This window comes from Henckelia pumila, chromosome 4 (genome assembly GCF_033568475.1).
Source record: "Henckelia pumila isolate YLH828 chromosome 4, ASM3356847v2, whole genome shotgun sequence".
In the NCBI taxonomy this organism is placed as follows: Eukaryota; Viridiplantae; Streptophyta; class Magnoliopsida; order Lamiales; family Gesneriaceae; genus Henckelia; species Henckelia pumila.
The window spans coordinates 45,773,559-45,797,902 of record NC_133123.1 but is presented as its reverse complement, the minus strand read 5'-3'; the positions used below and the strand labels follow the sequence as shown (position 1 = coordinate 45,797,902).

The following is a 24,344-nucleotide window of genomic DNA, read 5'->3' as shown; positions in this document are numbered from 1 at the left end:
ATTAATGGGTTTTTGGTCCAATTAATTTGAAATAAAATTATTTGGACTCCCAAATAATTTTATTTGGACTTTTAAAATTTTAATTAAGTTAGTCCATTAATTTTATGGGCTTTTGAGCCCATAAAAGTTATTGGGCCAGTCTTTGGGCTTTTGGGCCCATTGAGCCAGTTTAAGTTGTTATTGGGCTTAAAATGTTTTAAATGGGCTTAAATTAATTTAATTGGGCTTAGAATAATTTTATTGTGCTTAAGTATGTTATTGGGCCAGTCTCAGTGTTTATGGACCAGATTTAAGTAATTGGGCTTGAGTGTTAGGGCCAGCAGTCCAGGACCATCCATGAGAAATTTGCATGTGTCCTGATTATATATTTAATTATTTTTATGCATTGAAGTTATTTTAATATTTATATGTTAGTAAGAAATTAAATTAAATATATATGAAGGACACACATTTTATTTAAGTACATGCATTCATGAAATAATTTTATGCATAATTAAATGTTTAAGGTTGAGCAATAATAAAATATTTTATGTTGGAAGTTGAAGTAGTGTGACAATTTAAGGGGGATTCGTCCCCATATGTGAACTATTGAAGGGCAGTTTACTGCCAATTTAAGAGGTGATTCGTCACCGCCACGTACGTTGGTTTCCACGCTGATCAGTATTTAATGTATGATTTAAGGTTACACTACGGATACAACCATGCGATGTTAGAAAATTAATTGCTCAACAATGTTTATGTATTATGTTATTTAAGTTAAGTTAAGTTATGTTATGTTATGATATTTTCAAGCATGCTCATTCATGTATATATATGTGTTAGTATTTAATTGTTTTAAATTATTTTAAACCCTTGTTATGTTAGCATGTTGGGCCTCTAGGCTCACTACACTGGTATGGTGCAGGTGAGTACGTTGAGGATGAGGTTGTACCCACCGGAGGCGAGGATGTATGAGCGGGCATGCAGTGACCCCATGACCGTGATAGATGAAAGAGTGGGTGCCCAGTGAGCCAACTTGTGGCTATGGGCTTTGATGACTCTTTGTACAAACGATCTTTTGTTTAATGTAATTTACACTTTTATTAATGGCAATGACTTTATCTTTCTTCATATTGTTATATTGTGATATACTATTGTTGTTTTGATAAAGACCTTGAATATACTATAGTGTATGTAAGATGTGGTAGAACATGGGGATGTCTATCATGAAATACATCTTATAGTCACTGTATATTCTAAACTGTTCATAGTCGATTGAGCCGTCCGATAATAAGGATAAGGATCGCTCGAGTTTGAGACTAGCATTTGCGATGCGGAGTACCACGTTTCATTGGTAGGGAACATGGAGATGTTCGAAGCATGCAAATGGATATTCATAGGATGAATAATCGAACTACCCTATCCGGACTTTCCAAGTGGTTATCACTTATCGAGTGGATAAAGTCCGCGGTTTTGGTTGTACACCATTAGTCCTTACTACTTGAAACATCATGGAGACTCTATATGCTAGTACTGTGCTTTGACTCGTTTACCGACTCTATGGGGGTCATCAGGTATCGGGATTGGGTACAGTTACAACACATATAGGAGTCGATGCATTGTTGTCAAGGATTCACCACATACTTGCGAGTGTGGATATCCTATGCGATCTGAGGAAATATTAGTGTGACGAATCTCTGGCCAGAGTACTTGATGTGATTTAAGAAATGGTTTCTTAGTAGCACATGCGATGTCACTAATTTGATCTTCAAGATGTATTGCATAGTTATCGAATCTTGAGCGACTCTCGATATACCAATGGTTGTTGATTCGATCGGGATATATGGATGAAGGGACCGTACTGTACGCTAACCAAAATCTACTGGTTCTTGTAGGCACTATCAGTGATACCTAGGGAATCATGGGGCGATGTTTCTAGGCGCTTTACCATGATTCGTTGGGCAAGTCGGAAAGTGTTGTTCCGAGTCACAAGGAGTTGTGAGCCCACGGCTAGCTGTATCCCTGAACCATTGAGGGTCACACAGTGTAATGGATTTTTAATCCCCGTTGAGATAGTTAAATTTAAAGAGTTAAATTTAATGAATAAAGAAGTTGGACTTCTTAAATAAGAGTAAGGGAGTAGGATTTCCTAAAATGACATAGGGATGGACATTTTTGGAAATCACTGAATTCGGATTCAGGAAAATTTATCTTGACTTTAAAATGTGCAGAAATGGTTTCTGTGCACATTGGTGAAATCGGTTCATCAATCGGAGTCACGATGAATTTTATATTAATTTCTGAACATGCGGGCTTTGCTTGTCGGGCCTCAACTTATGACTAATGGGCCCTAAGGTGTTAGTGGCCTGCATTATAAATAAGTTATTGCAGTACAGAAATAACACACAACTGGTCATAATTTTGAGACAGAGTTTTCGAAACCCTAGCTCTCTCTCTCACATGACCGCCGCCCCTCCCTACTCTGGGTGAGAAATTCCGGTCTGTGATTTTGAATTGCAGTCTGAAATAGCGAATCAAATTCGTTTATTCTCTTCGTAGAAAACTTCTGATAGATTTTCTAGTGCAATCTATCAGAGGGATTAAACCTCTATTCGTGGACCTGATTGAAGGAGATTAAAGTTCATCAGTTCCAGGGAGAGACAACAAGAGCATATTAAATCTGTTGGTGTCCAGAATCTCGATTCGAGATTAAAGGTAAAATTATATAATTGTTATTTAATTTTACACACACATATAATTTTATCGTATGGTTGATACCCACACTATGGAATTGTTCCATACTAAAATTTTTAAACTTCCGCTGCACCGGGTATCAATCGTGATTGATCTGAACGCCGCGTTTTTCCAACAATAGATGTCTGAGTCACATGCATTTTTTTGATTATGTCAGCACGTTACACATTTTATATTATTTTTCAGTGGTTGTGAGTTTTGAATATTTTATTGAATATTGTCAGTGCATGCAAATTTTAATCATTTTATTTATGCAGTATTTTTAATTAAATGTTTGACTCAGATATTTATTTTATTTTAAAGAATGCATTTTTATTTAAGTATTTAATTAATTAATTATTTATTTATTTTTAAATCTTTTTATTCTGTGCATATATGTATGGGCATATATGTACATATTTTATTTAGTAAGTATAAAAAAAAAAATTCCGCATATTTATTTATTAATTATAGAGTTCGGGTCGTTTCAATTTCATCTTACTTACACTATAGTATATTTAAGGTCTTTATCAAAACAACAATAGTATATCACAATATAACATTATGAAGAAAGATAAAGAAAATGTCATTAATGAATGTAAATTATATTAAACAAAGATTGTTTACAATAAGAGACTCTCATAGCCCTTAGCCACAACTTGGCTAGCGAGGCATCAATTCTTTCACCGGGCCAATCCGACGGGTCTAACCCAAATTGACGGCTCTAACTGTGAGCACTTGTCATTGCTATTTTTTGCGATTATACTTTATTTCCTTTTTTAAAAAAAATTAAAACAAAAGCGTCAAAAGTTAACATAAAAAATTATTATCCTGACATTAATATGTAAAATTCGTTTTAGTAAATTCAACAAAATATTTTATTTAAAGTTATTTTATTATAAAAGTATAAAAATTTATTTAAAACTTATATTATAATAAATAATTATGTTTTTTAAAAATAATAAATAATTATCTTGCTCTTTGTAAAACAATTATAGAATTATCTATTGCTAATTATATACTCAATTATAATCTATTTTCAAAATATTTATAAATATATAATAAAATATATATTTTTCCTCTATTTATATTAAAATATTATAATTATACAATAATAAAATCATATTCATAAATAAATCATATATACATCTAAAATATATTTTAACAAATTGATAAAAATAAACTAGATAATTGTAGCAATAAAGGTGATAAACGAGCCCGAGACCGGGAAATTTAACATTGTATCCTAAATTTTCCCTCAGACTCAAATAGGGGAAATGAAAGAAACAAATATTGAAGATCTAGAAACATCTTAGGTTGTGTTTGAAGTTATATATTATTAATCTAACTATAAATTATCTTATCTAGTTTTACATTTTTTTTCATATTATTTATTCATCTTTCAATTATTTATATCACATCAATCAAATTATAAATTATTTATCTTACATCAATCAAATCATTGAATTTAAATTACTATATTACCATTTATAAATAATATTATTCATATTTTTATTAATTATTAAAAGGATAAAATAGTAATTCACTATTTCAATATAATAGATAATCAATCAAATCAAACAAATTATAATTTATCAATCAAATCAAATATTATATTAACTATTATTTTTTGTTTATTTTTTATTACAATATATTATTTATCTTATCACCAACTTCAAACGGACCCTTAAAAGAAAAGAAAGGAGATAAAACCAAGAAAGAAAAACAAAATATCGTTAAGTTTTTTTGTAGCGAATATTTACAATTGTGATATTATATTTTATTTTAAAATTAGTTGAAAAAATTTGTACAAAACCGTAAAACGTGCACCTTAACACCAATATGAATCTATGTTAACATCGATGCAAGTAACGTTACTGGTATTTTATGTTGACTCATATCAAATTGGTGATTTTACTAATTTATTACTTATCCTTCCAACTTATATCGATGCATGTCATTAATTCATGCATTAAAAAATAAAACTATGTATTTTTTTAAAATTATGAAGTGGTAGAAACCGAATTTTATTTCAAAATACAACCTTCCTAATTCCTATATGTCCAATTCCCAATATTTAATTATCAACACGAAAAAAAATATTTTAAAAATACTTCATTAAACATTGATATTATGGATGGGGATTTTTTAGGATAACAGGCACTCCACATGAAAGAAATACTCAATGATACACCTTTAATTTATTATGAGCTTATATATTACCTGATTAATGCAAGAAATGATAGCATTATTTATAAGTTTAAAGTTTAATATTTGTTACACCACGCGAAGATCTTTTATTTATTTTTCGAGTTGCTATTGTTGTTACGGGCATTTTCCAACTCATTTTATGTTGCATTTTTTGTGTAATAACATGGGGTCAACAATTGAATCGATTGCTTGGATGTTGAAGGCGGTTGATAAAATAGTGCGATCAATTATCCACGACGAGGTATTTTGTTACTTAACCTCGGTTAATTATTATTTTAAAAAATGATCTTTTCAAATATATTGATTGACCAGGAGAAACACGACAAAATGAGAAACAATTATCGTAAACAACAACATATCATAATAATATCTGAATTTCGAGCTTATTGTAAGTTTCTAGTTCGATCATTTAAATTAAATTTTCTTAAGACTCAATTAACTTTTTAGGTTCAATACATCAACTTTAATATCTTGTAAAAAATTTTACAAAACGTTTTATTCAATTCTTTAGTGACATAATCTATGCTCATACGATCATTCGAAAAATACAATTTTTTTTTTATTTTTGCATTATCTATACTATACATAAAAGTTGAGCACCTTAGAATGAATACCAACTTTTTTTTTTTCTTCCAAAATTAACCTTTATACAAATAAGTAAAGATTTTATTTATATATATTTCTATATCTTTCTCAACTAATTATTAAATATAGGATAAATTGATAAATAAATTTTAAATTTTTTAATATTATTTTAGAAATGAAAAATTTAATAATTTTAAATATTATTAAAAAAATAATATTTATATATAAAATTCAAAATTAAATATATTAAATGATTTTATACATATACGTAACGATAATGTTAATATAAATTAAATTTTGGATAAGTTGAATCCAAATCCAAAATGTCTGAGAAGATTACACGTTTCCCCATCTCCCAATCTCGGAGAGACTCCTGTCCGAGGGTTTCTCACTTTCAAGATATCACACATTTTCCCATGTACCAATATATTGAATGTATAATTTATTTAATTAGAAAACATATCTATGTAGATGAAGGAACATCTCATATATGTATATAAATCTTGGGATCCCAATCAAATCTCCAAAATAAAAAGCAATTGTTGACATATGCGGAAAAATCATATCAAATTCCAAATTTAGAATTAGATCTCGAGTTCAAGAGTTTTTAACGGTTTTTAACTCCAAAAAATCAAAAGTTTATCCGTGCCTATAAATATGCACGTATGATAGCGGTAAATCTTAAATCAGTTTTAGCTCATATTTTAAAAAATAAAAAAATATGTTTACTAATTTTTAGGGCCAAAAAAACAAAAAAGAAAACTTTTGGACTCATTTTAGTATTATATTACTTTTGTCTCTTCCACTTTTTATTGACTTTGAAAAAACAAAAAGGAAAAAAACAAACCTAGTAAGTACTGTTTCATTAATTAATTTTCACACACAGTACACGAGACGTCTCCATTTCCCATATCATAATTCTCTCACAGAAATATGCAACACTGCTTCCTGTGAAGAAGAATATGTACACGACCCGAGATCATCCGGGTCAGGACCCGTTCAATTTCTCCAAGCCCGCTTCGGCGGAGAAGAAGGCCTGTGATTTCCTAGCGGCGTCGTTTAAGGCCGCGGCCGTATTCTTCTTAGTTGCCTCCATTTCCTTCGTTCTCTACTCCTCCTTCCATGGAACCACCGGGCCCGTTTACCTCCCGTACCCGGCCCGGTACATCGCCGGACTGAACTCCGACTCATTCCCCACAAACATCTCCCACATAGCCTTCGGGATCGGCGGGTCGGCCCGGACCTGGACGGAGCGGCGGCACTACTCGGATCTCTGGTGGGAACCCAACGCCACCCGCGGCTTCGTGTTCCTCGACGAGAGAAACGGCCTCCCCAGCAAGATCCCCGCCCGGGTCTCGTCGGATTGGACCCGGTTCAGGAGGACGGCGGGGTCGGATTCGGCGGTGAGGATAGCGAGGGTGGTGGTTGATTTGTTCCGGGAGGGGCTGCCGGACGTGAGGTGGTTCGTGATGGGAGACGATGACACCGTGTTCTTCCCGGAGAATCTGGTGTCGGTGCTGGGGAAATACGACCACCGGGGGATGGTGTACGTGGGCGGGAACTCGGAGAGCGTGGAGCAGGACGTGATGCATGCGTACGACATGGCGTTCGGTGGCGGAGGATTCGCCGTCAGTTATCCATTAGCGGCGGAGCTGGCTCGAGCAATGGACGGCTGTGTGGATAGGTACCATTATTTCTACGGCTCCGATCAGCGGGTCTGGGCCTGCGTTGGGGAACTCGGTGTGCCGCTTACCATTGAACCAGGCTTCCACCAGGTAATAAATAATATTCCCTCCCGTAACTAATTAATTTTTTTACAATTTCCAAATTATTATAAAATATATATTTATATCTATTATCATTTAATTTTATATAAAATATTTTTATTATTTATAAAAATGGTAAAATGTTTTTTTTATTTGGAATCTATTAAAAAAATGGTCAAATTGTTGAGAAATTAAAAAACATGGGGGTATCATGATCGATGGGTTGTCTTTGTCTCGTATTCTTTTTGTCTTCTTTGGGGAATTTAGAATTCATTATTCAAAGATTGCTATGGATTCCATTTGGCGTAATTGGAGATCTTCTTATATATGTTGTTTCATAAATTGGAATCATAATATGATAATACCCCTTGAAATATAAAATTATATACCGCCTACTTGTTAGTTTCTTTATAGATAATTAACCATGAAAGGTTGAGATCGTAATAATGCAATTTTAATACTAAAATAAATTATATAATTTACCTGTCACAAAAAAAAAAAGAAGAAGTATGTATCGCCATAACTTATCTAACTATGAACATGTAAAAAAATATTAAAATAAGGACAGATAAAGACAATTATACAAATTGACAAGTTAATGTGTCACTAATCCAATTATAATACTACAAACTGTTAAATGTGAATTGCCAATATTTTCCATAAAAAAAACAAATAGACCATACCATCAAAGTCTCAATGATTACAAATTTTTTTTTCTAATTTCCTTGTCTTGGAATTATTTTACTATCTGTGTTTTGTCTATGAGCCCGTTTGAATTTCATAGATTTTTTTTAAAAAACGCTTTTTAAAGCTTTAATTTTGGACTTTTGAAAAAGCTCTAAATTTGACTTAAAAAGTGCTTTTTTAATCACTTAAATGACCATTCAAACACCTTATAAACTAAAAAAACACACTTTTTTTTTTTAAAAAAAGTGTTTTTCCTCTTGATACCAAACGGAGCCTATTTGACATTTATGACAAATTATCTATTATTAGATTCCCAAAGAAAAAAGATGATTAGATGTAGTAAATTGCGTCCCGAATTATGAAACCATATGATCACACCAATTTAGGTTAATTTTGTAAAAAAACATATATTCATGTTTTATAAAATCGTAAATTTTGTCTCTCATTTTGATCACCCCATTTTAGACTATTTTTCTTTTACGTAATTTTTTTTGTCAGGTGCCATGATTTTTGGGAGGCAAATTTTACAATTTTTGGTTTATATATAGGAGTACGGCGTTTTTTGATCCTTTCTGTTTGAATATAAAAAACTATTATCATTTTCAATTTTAGCAATTTTTTTTTTAATGATCAAATCGGTCTTGTAAAAGTTTCCGCACCATCAAATTTGTCTTTTATGCATTTGAGTATAAGAATTAATTTCCATGATTATTTAAAAGTAATCTGTTTTAAGATTTTCTTTTATTTATTGATATGTGAAATTATATATATCGACTTTATAAACTGAACTTGAGCATTTTTTTTTAATAATTATCTTGGACAATTTAACTGTTAAAGCAATAAAAGTAAGAATAAAGTAGTGACAATTCTGAATTTGATTAAACTTAAAGAGTAGTTATTTTACACGTGAAAATTACATTTTTGGTCTTATATCTTGTATTTCGGTCAATTTATGGTTTACTCCACAAATTTGTACTTTTTTCTCTATTTTTCATTGGAGTACTGGCGTAATATCGAACAAATGTAATGATGTGTTCGAGTGAAAAATGATCAAATTTGAAAAAAAAAATTGTTTTACCCCATTGCTATTTGCTAGTTCAGTTGTGCAAAAGGACTAATTAAGATCGATTAACTTTAAATAATTATTGGATTAATTAGATATTTGAATAGATGGGAAGCTAAAGCTGATTATATATAAACAGTTGCAAAACACATTTTGACACTCAAATAGATAAAATAATTAAAACGGATTAGTGGTAAACAGTTTGACTAAATATCAACTAGAGGTGTAGCTACATATATAACATTTTTACTATCCCTCAAATCTCCAGATTGACGTCAAAGGTGACCCCTTCGGCCTCTTAGCGGCACACCCCTTGGCACCGTTAGTTTCGCTTCACCACCTCGACTATGTGAAGCCGTTGTTTCCAAACCAGACGCAGTTGGATTCTCTGAAAACCTTAATGAACGCGTATGTAGCCGATCCCTCTCGTACATTGCAACAATGTATTTGCTACCTTCACAAGTATGAATGGTCAGTTTCAATCTCATGGGGTTATACCGTCCAAATATATCCAATGTTTTTTACTGCTAAAGATTTGGAAAGACCATTGCTTACATTCCAAACATGGAGGAGTAGCAGCGATGGGCCTTTCACATTCAATACCCGACCAGTGAGCTCCGACCCCTGTGAACAACCGGTTATTTTTTACTTGAACTCAGTTAGAGAGGATGCGAATGGTAAGACGATAACTACTTATAAGAAGTTTGTGGTTAAGACAGTGAAGACATGTAGTAGCCAGTATGATCGTGCTGTGGCGATTGAGAGCATCATAGTATCTGCATCTGAAATGGATGCTGAAGATTGGAAAAAGGTTGGTTCTGTTCTTTTCATGTCATTCTCCTCAAGTTCTAGCTCTGCTCCTTGTTTGGTTTGATTTGTGAATTTAATCAGGACAATGATCTAATGAAGCGAAATTTGCTTCTATTCATGATACACAAGCCATGAATCTCAACATAATGAATCTGTATGCATAAACAAATTGGTGGTTTGCCAACATCATTGTGATCACGTACTCCGTCTCTCGGGTTCAAGTACCATTGTGTGCATGCATCTGTCTTCATAGTTTCGAAAAACTGGTGTTTTTATTCACTCAAGAAAATCATGTTTTTTTTTATCCATTCTATCTTTGCCATGCCACATGCCATCAAGTCGACATATGCAAAGTTTCATCCTTTGAGTTTGAACTCAATCATCTTTTAATGGGATCTTCTTAATTTTTTTTAAGAAGGTATATTTAGTCTGGAAAGCTTGGAACAACTGGTCTTATAATGTTGTGAATTTCTTGCAGAGACCACGAAGACAATGTTGCGAGATCAGCGGGAGTTTGATACAGCAGACCTTGAGGATTGGAATTAGAAAGTGTAAGCATTCGGAGACAATTTCCATTTGAGGTTAGCTAGCTTAATTACAATGCTTCTAGTTATTGTAAATGGCTCGAGTCGGGAGGTTGACTTACCACACTTCTATGTTATGTAAATAGTTCGAGTCGAGCTAGAGTAGTGGTAATATAGAGAGAGTCGATAGCAAATTGTGTAACGATCGAAGAAGAAAACGGGGGAAATGTTATCAATTTTCTCCCCTGTGAATCAAAAAAGGTATATCAGATCTTATGAAGTTGATGAAATTCAGATGTTTGTTCTCAATACTGTTTGTCCCTCTTTGTTCTTCGTCTCATGGTGTATCTAAGAGTCTAAACTTATTTGTACATGCGACAAGAAAAAATAATTTAATTTTGGGTCGTTGGATCTAATGTTAGGATGGCGTTCTTTTGTTAACGATTAGTGACAAAAACAAATAATTTTGGATAATTGGATCTAATGTTAAGATATCATTCTTATGTTAAGAAGAAATAACCGGGTTCGCATGCTTAAAGTTGAACAAGCACAAATCATATTTAAAACTAGCAACCGTGTACACGCATTTGCGTGTAGAAAATAATAATTACAATGTATATGAATTTTGATGCTTAACAGGTTAGGTTAATTAGAAGAAAAAAAAGTGAATTGAAATTGACAAAGAGAGTAGTTATTGGAGATTTGTGGATAGTGAGTAAGAAACGATAAAACAAAAAATTGAAAAGAAAGACATTTTTGGTATATTGAAAAATAGACTATGACATTAACTTAGTTATTTTAATATGCATATACTTAATAAATAGTAAAAGATATATGTATATATAATAGAACTTTTCTTTTCTTTTTTTTGAATTGAATTGTCATGTAAAACGTTAATTTTGGTAAAACAATGAAATTGTCAGAAGTCTAATAGAGAATATCATTTGATACGAATTATAATCATCTGATCTCGTGTTTGTTTTAAGTTAAATATCGAAAAGATGTATTTTAGACTTTTAGTAAAATAATATTTTAAAAAATGCAACTCATGCTGAAATTTTCTGAACCAAGGATTCATGTCATAATATTTATTTTATTATGTTTTTGTTTATTTAATTTGGTTTCGATTACTTTTTTATATAAAAATGATCGGTCGACCAAATAAATTGATTTTTTACTACGATTATTTTTTCTTTAATTTAGTTTATATAATTATATCAGATATTACAATGCAAAATTTACAGTTTTAAAACTATTTTTGCATTTTCAAAAAATATATATATTTTTTGCAATTCGGTTATTTCGAATACTAACTGAAAATTTTAATTCAGTTCGACTAAATTGATTTTTGGTGGAAAAATAAATGGTCGGTTCATGGCTAATTTTTTTTAAAACGATACTGTGAAAAATTAATCTAAACCAAACTGAAATAATATATTTTCGAACCGTGGGAAAACAAAACTTAAATTAAAGTTTTATTTTAGAAAAAAATATTATAATATATACTGAAACAAAATGATATTGATCGATTTGAATTTAATAATTTATGTTTTGTACCCAATCAAAAAATCTCAAAAAGAAAACGAGAAGCCGCTGTTTGAAGTCCCGGCTCCTCATGAATTTTTATATATTTTATTAATTATTTTTTTATTAATTTGAAAAGACCCCAAAAGAGACGCTCTTGTCCTTCTCGAAAAGCGAATTCACGCACTAATGTGTGTGAGTGTGTGAAAATCGGAGAGTAGTTTTGCGGCCGCAGGAATCAATGGACCCTGTAGTATTGGATAAAATCATAGAGAAACTGGTTGAAGTCCGATCCTCGAAGCCTGGGAAATTGGTGCAGCTGACGGAATCCGAAATCAAGCAGCTGTGTGATGCCTCACGTCAAATCTTCAGCAATCAGCCTAATCTTCTTGAACTCCAGCCTCCCATCAAGATTTGTGGTATATTTCCTGTACCCGTTTCAAGATTTAGTTTTTTTTTTTTTTGTGCTTGTGTGTCCGAGCTTGTCTTGCTTTTTGTGTTGAATTTTCAAAGTTCGTGACTTTATTGGGCCTTAGTGATGCTAGTTTATTTTTAAAATTCTTTGATTTTTTTTATTATTATTGTTACTTTGAACGTGTTGGGATTTTTTATTGGGGGTGTCTTGTTTACGAGGGGTTTTAGTATTTTTTTTTCCTTATTTTGCATATTTCTTCTCATTCAATGTTTTACAATACTGAAGTTGTGTGGCACATTTTTCGGCGTTCTGGAATGAATTTGAGGTGTTACCTGGATGTTCGGTCTGAGGAAGTTTTAGGGATGACAGCTTTTTCTCCTATGAGTCTTCCGTGAATGATTGCAAAAAAGTTCCTTTTTCCCCCTTTTTTAATTAAAATTTTCGGCATTTAGTTCTACTCGTACAGGAATGCAGTGTAGGAGCTTGTGATTAACTCGATTGTTGGATTTATGGCCCTATCATTTTGACAAATGAAGGTTTTTGTGATATGCTGTTTTGTTTCAGAAATGTGAGTTTGTAGTTAACTGCAATACCTCAGTTGTGTATCATGACATCATCTTTTCATATTTGGTGTATGTATGGATTTCCTTCTTACACCACAACCTTAAATGTGGCTTAAATTTCTTAGTTTTTGTTTTGTTGACAATACAATGTATTATTTGAGTATTTTATGAACTTTCTTTGTGGACTATAACCTTCAATTTCGCTTCTTCTCAATTCAAAATTGGAAATGAAAAGTGATGAGAAAATGTAGTTGATGAATGAAATATAAATTGAAGGAAGTAGAACAATTCATCTATGGATGAGAAGACCTATTTGAATTTGCAATGTTTTACTTCAGAGTATTGAGAAGCTAAGAGCATCAAAATTTTGTTGAGGACTGAGCAAAAGTACGGTTCTTCTATCTTTTTTCTGCTGTGTTCTTTGGCAGCAGTTCTCCTACAAACCTTCTCCTATTAAATTTTTTTTCTTTTGTTTTGTGCTTTTCTCTTCATCTTTTAAGTTCTTTCATCCATCCAGTTTTTCTTCACCTTCAATATTTCCCTGACCTCTTCTATGGCCTCTGATTTTCACTGTTGTATCTAGTTTATTCTGTTTTCCGCCTATCTTTTCTCTTTCATTAATGTGTTGTTTCTTCCTGTTTATGTCTGCTGTATAGTGCGTGTGTATCTGTACGAAAACCTTCAACCTCCTTTCTTTTAAGATGCGAGGAATGCCGCCCGCCTAATTTGACATTCACCATAGTAATATACAAACTATGTGGTGCTGACATTTAACACGCGTGAATACACAAGTTTCCTTCTTCCTTGAACTTGCAAAATAATATATATCAGCACTTTGAAGCATTATCTCTCTTTGCACATGTCCGAGGCATAAAGTTATTTCAAATCTTTAACTTGAGCTGTAATGTGAATTGACTACTTGATAATTTCATAAGAAAGACTGATGCTTGAGAGTATAGAACATACACCTCTGATTTGTGGACTTTGAAATACGAGGTGCTAGTGAATCCAATTGTCTTGGAGCCTAGCTCTATGACCTTTTTGTTCAAGGGCTCGTGTTAGAATTGAGCTTAGGTAAAAAAATCTAAGACTTAGAGAAACCTTGGCAATTGATCTCGGTATTTAGTTTTGTCGAGGAATTTTGTCAGATGGGGCAGGAAGAAGTTGACTGTTGAGAAGGAATCATGTTTTCTTTTTCAGGTTTATCTAATGCTTGCTTCACGGTCAAGTAGGGGTGAACATCGGGTTGGGTAGCAATTATTACTTCCTGAACCCAAAAAAAATTGGATATTTTACATTTTTCTGAGCAAAGCTAATCGAGATCTTATGTAAGAAACGAGCCTCGGTAAATTAAAACTAATCCGCGGAAGAAACAGGAATTGCCAACTGTTGTGATGAATTATCCATTGTCTTACTGTTGGTCAAGTTTGATTGTAGAATAACAGAAGAAATTGGAAGTACTACATATTGTAAAAAATTAAAATGAAAATTTCTATTATAAATAGTAAAAAAGCCCTATCATTGGCTCAGGCTGGTTTAAATGGATGTCTATAGGGGTTTTCTTAGGTTACAAAGGAGTGGGATGTGGATGTGCATGCTGTGTTATGTTATTAATGGGAGGAAAGCTTGGATTAGAAAAGGTGTGTGGAATTAGTTTTCTTAGTTACTCGAATTCACCATTTTGTAAAGTAAGAACAGTAGCAAATACTTTTATGTAAATTGTGCTAGTCTCTTCACTTGAAGGTCTCGTACCCGTGGATTCAGCGTTGATGGTAATATGACTTGAAACATGTAGTTTGAAGCTCTAAATCAGCTATAGGGATGCAAGGGTCAGTGTGATAAACAAATATAACTGATGAGCAATACAGTGGAGGCCTATTCTGTTAGGAGACCTTAATTTCATTTTGGTACAATGGCTGTAAGACAATGAAAGTAGTGAAAGACAAGGGAAAATTGTGGTGATATAACATTTTGAAGTGATCTTTTCTTCCTTTTATTTCTTCTCTGGTTAATTATTTTGATTAGCACTTTATCTGACGCTATCACATCATGGCATCAATATGGTTCACCTTAACCTGATATTCTAGTTGACCTATGTTGAATGGTTAAAGCATTTTAAGCTGTCAATCATTATTGTTGCATGTCATATGTTTTGTTTATCAACAATCCGGATTTGTATGTTCTTGCAGGTGACATTCATGGACAATATAGCGATCTTTTGAGGCTTTTTGAGTATGGAGGGTTCCCACCTCAATCCAATTACCTATTTTTAGGTGACTACGTAGATCGCGGTAAACAGAGTTTAGAGACAATCTGCTTGTTGCTCGCATATAAAATCAAGTACCCGGAGAATTTTTTCCTCCTTAGAGGAAACCATGAATGTGCTTCCATAAATAGGATATATGGGTTTTATGATGAATGCAAGCGTCGATTCAATGTGAAATTGTGGAAAGCCTTCACTGATAGTTTTAACTGGCTTCCTGTTGCTGCACTCATTGATGATAAGATATTGTGCATGCATGGTGGTCTTTCTCCAGAACTAAACAACCTGGATCAGATTAAAAATTTACCCCGTCCAATTGCTATTCCGGATACTGGTTTGCTTTGTGATTTACTGTGGTCAGATCCTGGTAGAGATGTTAAAGGATGGGGAATGAACGATAGAGGAGTTTCATATACTTTTGGCCCTGACAAAGTCTCAGAGTTTTTGAAGAAGCATGATTTGGATCTAATCTGTCGTGCTCATCAGGTGATTTTTTTCTTCTCTTCTGTTTTTGGTAGTTCAGTCTGTTCACCTAACTAACCACTTTGCAGGTTGTGGAAGATGGTTACGAATTCTTCGCTGACAGGCAGCTTGTAACCATTTTCTCGGCCCCAAACTACTGTGGAGAATTCGACAACTCCGGTGCAATGATGAGTGTTGATGAAAACTTAATATGTTCTTTTCAAATTCTGAAGCCGGCCGAAAAGAAAAACAAGTTCATGATGTCAACAAAAATGTGATACATAACTGCTTTTGAGTATTCAAGGTTAGCTCAATCTAGTCCTCGAGTTCCTTGTCCTGTTTCTTGTTGTCTTATTTTCAACTCTCATTTTTTAAGTGAAAATTGCAATTTTGTCTCGTATGTTGGTTTCAATGCTATTTTTGTCCCGTCAAGTGGTCAAATTTCAGTCTTAGTCCGATTCAATTTTAATCCTTTTGTTCTTGAGAGCGTTGATGTGGACCTCATGTGGCCTTGACATTTCTGACATGGCGTCGACGTGTCCAGCGCCACGTAAGTTTTCTCGCGGAAAAAAAAAAAACTAAAATTGCGAAAAGTTGAGAGGGTAACGAGACTAAGATCCAGTTCTGATAACATAGAGGATCCAATCATAAAGAGGCGAACAAACCTGACAAATGTTGCAATTTTTCCTAATTTTGATGATACTTCATCCTTTTTCTTGTGAATATTTGCCAATATAGTGAAGTTAATTACTATGATCAAGTTATCTATCTGTTGCCAAAAAAAAAAGGTTATCTATCTATTTGCCGCAAAGGAGTTTCAACAAATAATAAAATGCATGTTCAGGAAAAGTAACTATATTTGTATTTAATCAAGGTGCCTTACCTCTTGGTATTAAAAAAGTAACTAGATTTGTATTTAAAAGAAAAGTGCGAAGAAAGGTGAAATGCTAAATCTCTTTTGTTAATCTGGGTTGTAATGAATACGAAAGCTTTTTGATGTAAATTGAAGATGAGACTAATGCTAAAGTTTTGCAGTTCTCTTCCTCGTATCTTAATGCAAACACCTGAATAGGTGGCTCAACTCTTTTGGTATATGGTTGCATCCTTCTGGTGATGGTTCTTAATAAACATCCAGCTTTCAAAGAATAAGTTGATATCCTGAGGTTACTGTTTGGGGGTTATCTCTTGGCATTCCTCTTAACACGGATCTGTTTATATCTGTTGCCTAAACTTCTGATGATAATACTGGAAAAACTTCCACAGTATTCTTATGGTTTTCCCTTATAAAAACTTCTGGATCCTGTTATATAGTAGAGACATATTCCGTGTATGAACTGATAAAATGCTATAGAAATTTAATTAACAAGATGAGGACTCAAAATTATTATTTCTATTGAAGTTATAGTGCTGTCTGGTATAACAGTTAGCCAGCTGTCAGTTTGCCCTTTCCTCTAAGGGGCTTTCCTTGGTTGGTTGGGAAATGTATTGAGGTTGTGGGATACCTAATATGACACAAGTGGATCACTTTGATTTATGAATCTTTATTTGCACTATCGATGCGTGATACCTGAGTTTATTTCTTCTAATTCTTGCCACCTGCAACCAAAGGCATTTTGGTGCTTGACGCGAAGGTCATCTCTTCATCTTGTTTTCAGTACATCTTACATTACATTCTCAGCCTTGTAATTTAGACTCAACTGTTTTGATTGTGCAATGTTGTATGAATCAACAGAGAATGAGTCCATCTTTACATTCTTTACTTTACTTCTAAAGTGAAGTCCATCTTATTCTCCTTTTTTATGTACGTTATAATCTCGGCGCTAAGTTGATTCATTCAACCAAGATGGATGTTTTAAAGGCGCGACTTGGAGAACTCTGACTACATTCGATTCACTTTATGGCAGCTAAATTTTGTCATTGATGTCTTGTTCACCAATTTCTTCAAGCATTCATTAGTTTAGTGTTCATGAACTAAAGCACATATGTGGGAAACCATCTCTAGATTTTTGAAAATCTGTTCTTTCTCCATCTGCTTACCAGAAATTGCCATTAATCCTTTCTGCTCGCTGCAGGGGCTGGATCGAGGCAGAAGAATACGCTGCTGCGGCTGGTTCGTGGATATGACTGACTTGAGCTTTTAATTTTATGGGTTTGGTGTAGTTGATGCGCTTCCCCCTGAAATTCAGGGGACTAGATAAATTTGAAGATGTAATCTTCTTCCACCCCTCTTAAAAGGGTGTTCCTTGTAGATAAAATTTATTCGGATTGGATTATGGGAACAGAAAGACAGTTACATTACCATGGAAACTGGCTTCTTTCAATGAGTTCACAATGTGTTTTTTATTTGCCAAAATATGTCCAAATTTGGATTTTATCATTTTCTTCAAGAATGAACTTTGTTTTTTGTTTTTATTAAATAACCATTAATTAATTTATTAATATAATATGCTAAAATTTGATATTTAAAGATACCAACGTATATAATCTTCAGAACGGTATCTATTTTATTGACGTCTTACCTTTGATCTTAGATCAAGAATTCACCAATTTAGATGTCTGAAAAAATAAATTAGAATTGCAAAAATATTTCGAATTATAGTAATAATTACTTTATATCTTATATATTGATTTATATTATCAATGTTTAATAGTAATACTTTACATTATAATTTTCTTGTATGAATTGGTATACAATAATGTTATAAAGTTGATTAATCTAAATTTAATTATGCTGGGGTATTCATGTAAAGAAAATACCAAGGTAAAAAATTAATGTATATATTTGATAGTAAAAGATTTTTTTTATAACATAATTAAAAATATCAATTCGTTGATTTTAAGGTCAAAATTGACTATTTTTATACCTATTAAACGAATAACAAGCCAAATAAACTGAACAAGAATTACTCGAATTCGAGTCTCCCCTACACAAATCTCAAAACAATTCCCTTTTACTTCGTATCAATGCACACTCATTTCTAGTGCGCCATTTCATGTTCATAATTCTAACCAAGGGCGGATTCAGGACGTTATGTTTGGGGGACCTTAAAGTGTGCAGTGATGACGGAGCTACCGATTTTTAATAAAGGTCGTTACTTTCGTTCTTTTAAAATTATGGTCCGTGTATTAGTTTTCTAAAAATTTGTATTTGAGTGAGATAAATACATAAAATAAAAATTTGAGAACTCGAGGACACAAACCTTGAACAAATATAAAAGAAGACGGGAGTTCACGATCAATAAATATATATTGAAATGTTAATAAATAAATAAATAAATAAATAATACATTTATATATATATATTTTTTATATAGCAATAATATTTTAAAATTTTTCGAGGGCCACAAAATTTACCATTATTAGCGAAATCAAATTTTAACTTAATAAAAACCTTATTTTTGAGGTCATTTTAAAATTTAATTTAAAGTCCAGAAAATATTATAATCTTTTAAAAAATTTCGAGGGTCACAAAAATTTACCACTATTTGTGAAATCAAATTTTAACTTAATAAAATCTTATTTTTTTTGAGGTCATTTTACAATTTATTTTAAAATTAATTTAAAGTCCAGAAAATATTTTTATTTTTATTAATTTTTTTATATATTTTTCAACATGAAAAACATGAAATGAGAATAAAATTTGAAAAAGTTAGTTTTTTATTTATGAAAATTATCACACGTAATGTAAAAAAAAAAAAAAAGGTTCAATAACCTCTATAAATATCCAATTTGAGACACAACGAAATAAGTAAATTGAGACAAAGGGAAAAATAAATAAAAAAAATGAAGGTTGTAAGTGGAACTCATAAGATTCGAAACCTGTACACTTCTCCCAAAAACAGAAGAGGCTCGCCAACTCGGCTGCAGATGTGTGAACGGCTTTAATTAAGTTATATATTTATATATATACATACTTAAAAAAAATTATATATATAATAGCAAGAATTTTAAAAAATTTCCAATCTCCAATCTCATTATCTTACAACAGATGGATGAATGAATCAAAGTTTAATTCCAAGAATATTACAAATTACAAATTACAAATCTGCAAAAACACTATAAGTTTTAGAGTCCACAACAATGAGCCTTACGGCAGCAACAGCAGCTGCAGCAGACATGCAGCTAAAGAAAATCACATTAAGCCAATGCCAATTCTTCTGCAGAGAAGTTAGTTTAGTTCTCTTCGCCACCAGATACATGTGGTTCGCAAGAATGAACGTTAGAGGGAAAGTGCTGACCGCTCCGGTCAGGCTCATGAAATCTCCCAAGAACGGAAGCAATGCAGCCACTAACGTCGTCATTGCCAGGTAACCGCCTCTCACGAGGACCCTGAAGCTCAGATTGCGTAAAGACAGAGCGCTTCCGGTGATTCCATACTTTGTATCCACGTACTCGTACATCGGACTTGCAAAGATCTTAAAAAAAGTAGATGATGTTGCATTTCTGTTAGCTAGCTAAGCAGGAGGAAAAACCATTCATATGATTACAAAAACACTCGTTATGCTTGAATAATCAAGAAAAAAATTCCACGTGGTTAATTATGAGATAGATTAATTAATGAAAATGTTAAGATGACACATTAATACATCCAACAAAATACAGAAACACTATAAAAACCGTCCTGTAAATTGGCCTATTTTTTGTTTTGTTTCTTTCAATTGGTAAAAATTTGATACTGCAAGTTGATCTTTTATTTGTTTCTAGTCATTTTTTCATCAGAACGTTGACGTGATGCTAGACAGACAGCAACAAGCAATAAAAATGCAAACTACATCAAACTAGAAAAATTTCATAATCCAAAACAGGACGAATTTGACTATTTTCCCTATCCATACAACTCTGTTTTCGAAAGCAGTCAATCATGCTAAGTTTAGAACTAAGAAAAGTTTCAAGTTTTTTAGATTTCACGCAAGTGACCACCAAAAAGAGTGTATATACTAGTAAATTGAATGAAGTGGTGGGTGCTTACATGCAAAGCGATGACAGTTTGCAAGAAAGCCGAGATATTCGCCAACGTCTTCACCCAAACCGGACCACTTACACTGTTAAGCAAGTAGGTCGATGTACCCGATCCATAAGCCCAGTATCCCATAAACGTGACCGCGTACATGGGAAGAACTCCGACGGTGAACTGAAAGTACAGTGCCTTCATCATGTTCTTCACAACTGGTTGCCTCACTGTTGCCTGCAGCCAAAACCATAAGCGTTAGCAATCCAGTCGAGGGTGCGGTCAGGGCCGGATCACTAGCTTCTATGTCTGACCTGTATTTCAGGAAGCATTCCGGTATTGAATGCGAAAACAAGATTTGCAGATGCACCGATGGTCGTAAAGATCTTGCTAGTCTTTGATCCTGGGATATCATAGTCTCTGGATGGTGCTTTGATACCTGATATATAGAAGACATAATTCTATGCATGTTCTTGAATGGATTTTGGATTGAGTTACGACTTACGCAAGAATTTGAAGACATGACTTTAGAATTAATTACCATCTTTGAGAGCTAGAGCGAATGCTATAACGATGTAGATGAGACTGAAGAGAGTTGAGAATGCAAGCCAGACCCGGAGTGCTGACAAATGGGGTATAGAAACCGCGAATAGCGCGCACCCGAACCCGGCTAAGGCGATGAAGTAAGGAAGCTTCATGTCGTTGTTGTCCTGGAATAGTCGATACACAGCCTGTGCGTGCATGATTTTTCACCAAGTCAAATTTTTATCACATGCTGAGGACTCGAACACGAATCTCCAACAATTTGGCGGACAGATAAAACCAATTGAGTTACAAACCCGGTCTCATCACTCAAGATATGGACATTTGGGATTTTGTAAATCATTGGAATTTGATTCGCGGCATAGTTACAATTTTGGCCTCTACTTTTTCGGGCTAAAATACTTTTCATCTTTCTTATGTGATGTACAAAAAGGCGGAATATTGAAGAATGATAGTGGGTTTTTTTTTGGTTGATAGGCCATGTTCTAGTTAGTTATTCACGTGTCATGCTATTTCTATTTAATTGAATTAGTGGCAGTAGTTTGTAGAGTACGTGAATTTTCCCTTTTATAATATAATATATATTTGGGTCACTTTATTGAATTTAGTAATCGTGAATCAGAAAATCATCTCCGATTCTCCGTATCTTTCTTTACTATTCTATACACTTTTCTATCCATATAAAAACTTCACCAAATATAGATGTGCCTATTTTCCTTCGCGATCTTATTTCAACGTCTCAACACATATGCATAATTAATATTATAGGGTTGACATGATAAATCATATATTGTTAGATCTTCTAATACTCTTAAGGTAGGTTGAACTTAACCATTATTTCATCTGTTGTGGTTGGGATGATAAATGCTCATTTTTATTCTCATGTTCATGTGAATTTTGAGCAAAGTTAATCGGGCTAATTGCATCCACACCCCCTATGAAAAGTCTAAAAGGCATAAAACACCTTGTGTAAAATTAATAGCATGTTAGACCCTATGTTTTAAAAAAATTAGCATAAAAAATCCTATGAGAGGGTATAAATGTGCCCGAGTTTGTATAACATAGGGGTGAAATGTGTTACATTTTAAAAAACTGAGGGATGCATTAGCCTATTAATATTTCTTAGGGGGTTTTATGATTATTAGACTTTTCACTGGGGAGATTAATGCAATTAGCCCAAGTTTATGCTATACACCTTTCAAGAATTACGACTTATCATCTTAAAACCATTGAATTACATGGTCTCATGTATTTTCATGAGAGACTCACTTTTTAACCTTGAAATTCGATAGTTGAAATTTTATCTATTCTGAAAAAAAAAATAATTTTATTTACCTTTAAAAAATAACTATCCCAGAAACTTAACCTATGGTTTTTGTTTTCATAAGAATAATTATAAGTTAATAGAAATAAAATAAAAACAACAAAAATAATGTTCTTGAATAATTGTTATTTTAGTTTTTTTTTCTTAAATAAACGATAATTTTGTCTTTAAAAATAAATTTCATTCTATTTTAGGCCTTTTTTTTTTAATTTAAATGAGTGATTATAAGATATTAAAATAGAATGAAATTTTCCTCTATCTAAGGAATTAGTCAAAAGTTATATTCAAAGTAATTCGGTTGACTAGACTTGTTTTGAAATTCTTTCCCATTAATTATTTTGAATTACATGGCAGCATATATGGTTGAAAAGTACGTTTCAAAGTAAAAATAGATTGGGTAGCTCCGGTATACATTCGTCTATTTTCTGAATAAAAGATATTTTTAATACAGATTTCATGCAATATCATAAATATTTACTCAAGTAAAAAAATATCAAATATAGTATTTAAATTAAAGTTATTTGTAGTTGTCAATATATTTTTAATTAAAAAAAAAATACACTACTATTGTTTATGGCGCTTCTAAAAAGATAGCCATATCTGATCTCAAAGTCAAATCCCACCAATCAATCCCAAGAAAATTCAAATCCCTAGGGCAATAAATTATATGCAATAGTTGACTAAAAAAAATCAGTGCCACTGATTGGGAAGAAAATAATGAAATCAACCAAAAACAAAAAAAAAAAAGCAAATGAATTAATTTACCTTAAGAGCCTGACCCGCTAAAATAATAAATCCCACATTGATCATGAAAAGATTCACATATTGCAATCCCCATGTCAGCTTATAAGCCTTTCTACCTGTATTAAATTTAAACCCAACCAATTAATTAATTAAAACAATTATATATCATTCTCCCTAATATATATGAAATTATATATATATAGTATAGGGTTACCATAAATGAATCCAGCAAGATCTCTGTATCGAATATGTCTCTTCCCTCCATGTTCATGTAACTTGGCCACCAGAGAATTGGCGTAGAGAGATACGGCGGTGGCCAGAATCAGCCCCACCACACCGCCCACCCAGCCCAGTGGGACCATCACGGTGCCCGAATATCCCAGAACATACGCGCTGTTGATCCCCGTCGTCAGCACAAATCCCACTTGAAACCAAGAATCTACAAAAAAACACACACAGTTATATAAATTCAGACCAAAACGAAATAAATAAGATCAACAGCAGATTTAAAGAATGATAGATAAAAGCAAACCTTGGCTGATTTGATGAGCAGTTGATGGGATTTGAACCGCAGAATCATCGGCAGCATGAATCTTCCCATCTTCCACATCCATTTTTAGCTTCTTGATCTTCTTGTATTAATTTGTTATATATATATATATATATGAACATACGAGAAAGGAGAAGGAGATAATATTCAAAGGGCAGCTGGACTTTGCTCCTCTTCGTATGTATGCCTAGCTTAGCTATCGGTTTGTTAATTTTGCTGCGGCCCGGGGCTCTATTTATTATGACCCGTCAATATATAGGAAAAATCCCACGACAGAATTATATATATAATATTCAGATATCATATAATAATAATGTTCTGTATATAAATCATTCGGATATTATAGCTATTTAGCTAGCTAGTTGTATATATAATGATTATTTTTTGTATAATATATATATGTGAATACATATGTTCGTATATATATATATGTACGTTGTATGTGAATGTGAGTGATACCGACATATATATATGTATGTATAAGTAGACAATGATTTGGTTTGGATGTGTGAACAACCGTGTTTACATCATCATTTATTATCAAAATTCAAAGGTTGGTTGCTCGATGGGGTGTCCAAGTTAATGGAATAAATGAACTCTTGGTCAGAGGTCAGAAGTTCGATTTTTTCTACCAACAACTTTTTGGACTA

General features: G+C 32.7%; 3 protein-coding genes across 3 annotated transcripts; 2 read left to right on the top strand and 1 right to left on the bottom strand.

Moving 5' to 3' along the window:
- Nucleotides 1–6,378: 6,378 nt before the first annotated feature.
- On the top strand, nucleotides 6,379–10,670 carry LOC140866613 (uncharacterized). The gene is made up of 3 exons (XM_073271640.1): nucleotides 6,379–7,283; nucleotides 9,293–9,835; nucleotides 10,313–10,670. The coding sequence occupies exons 1-3, from the start codon at nucleotides 6,471–6,473 to the stop codon at nucleotides 10,412–10,414; spliced, it is 1,458 nt and encodes a 485-aa protein (XP_073127741.1). The 5' UTR covers nucleotides 6,379–6,470; the 3' UTR covers nucleotides 10,415–10,670.
- Nucleotides 10,671–12,010: 1,340 nt separating this feature from the next.
- Nucleotides 12,011–17,932, top strand: LOC140859898 (serine/threonine-protein phosphatase PP1 isozyme 3). Its single transcript, XM_073262510.1, has 4 exons — nucleotides 12,011–12,301; nucleotides 15,050–15,609; nucleotides 15,675–15,889; nucleotides 17,658–17,932. The coding sequence occupies exons 1-3, from the start codon at nucleotides 12,124–12,126 to the stop codon at nucleotides 15,861–15,863; spliced, it is 927 nt and encodes a 308-aa protein (XP_073118611.1). The 5' UTR covers nucleotides 12,011–12,123; the 3' UTR covers nucleotides 15,864–15,889; nucleotides 17,658–17,932.
- A 1,567-nt stretch (nucleotides 17,933–19,499) lies between these two features.
- Nucleotides 19,500–23,966, bottom strand: LOC140860283 (proline transporter 1-like). The gene is made up of 7 exons (XM_073263220.1): nucleotides 23,677–23,966; nucleotides 23,359–23,583; nucleotides 23,166–23,260; nucleotides 21,075–21,264; nucleotides 20,848–20,972; nucleotides 20,555–20,770; nucleotides 19,500–20,000 (listed from the first exon to the last, which is right to left on the bottom strand). Exons 1-7 carry the CDS (start codon nucleotides 23,756–23,758, stop codon nucleotides 19,623–19,625), a joined length of 1,311 nt encoding a protein of 436 aa, XP_073119321.1. The 5' UTR covers nucleotides 23,759–23,966; the 3' UTR covers nucleotides 19,500–19,622.
- Between the last annotated feature and the right edge of the window lie 378 nt (nucleotides 23,967–24,344).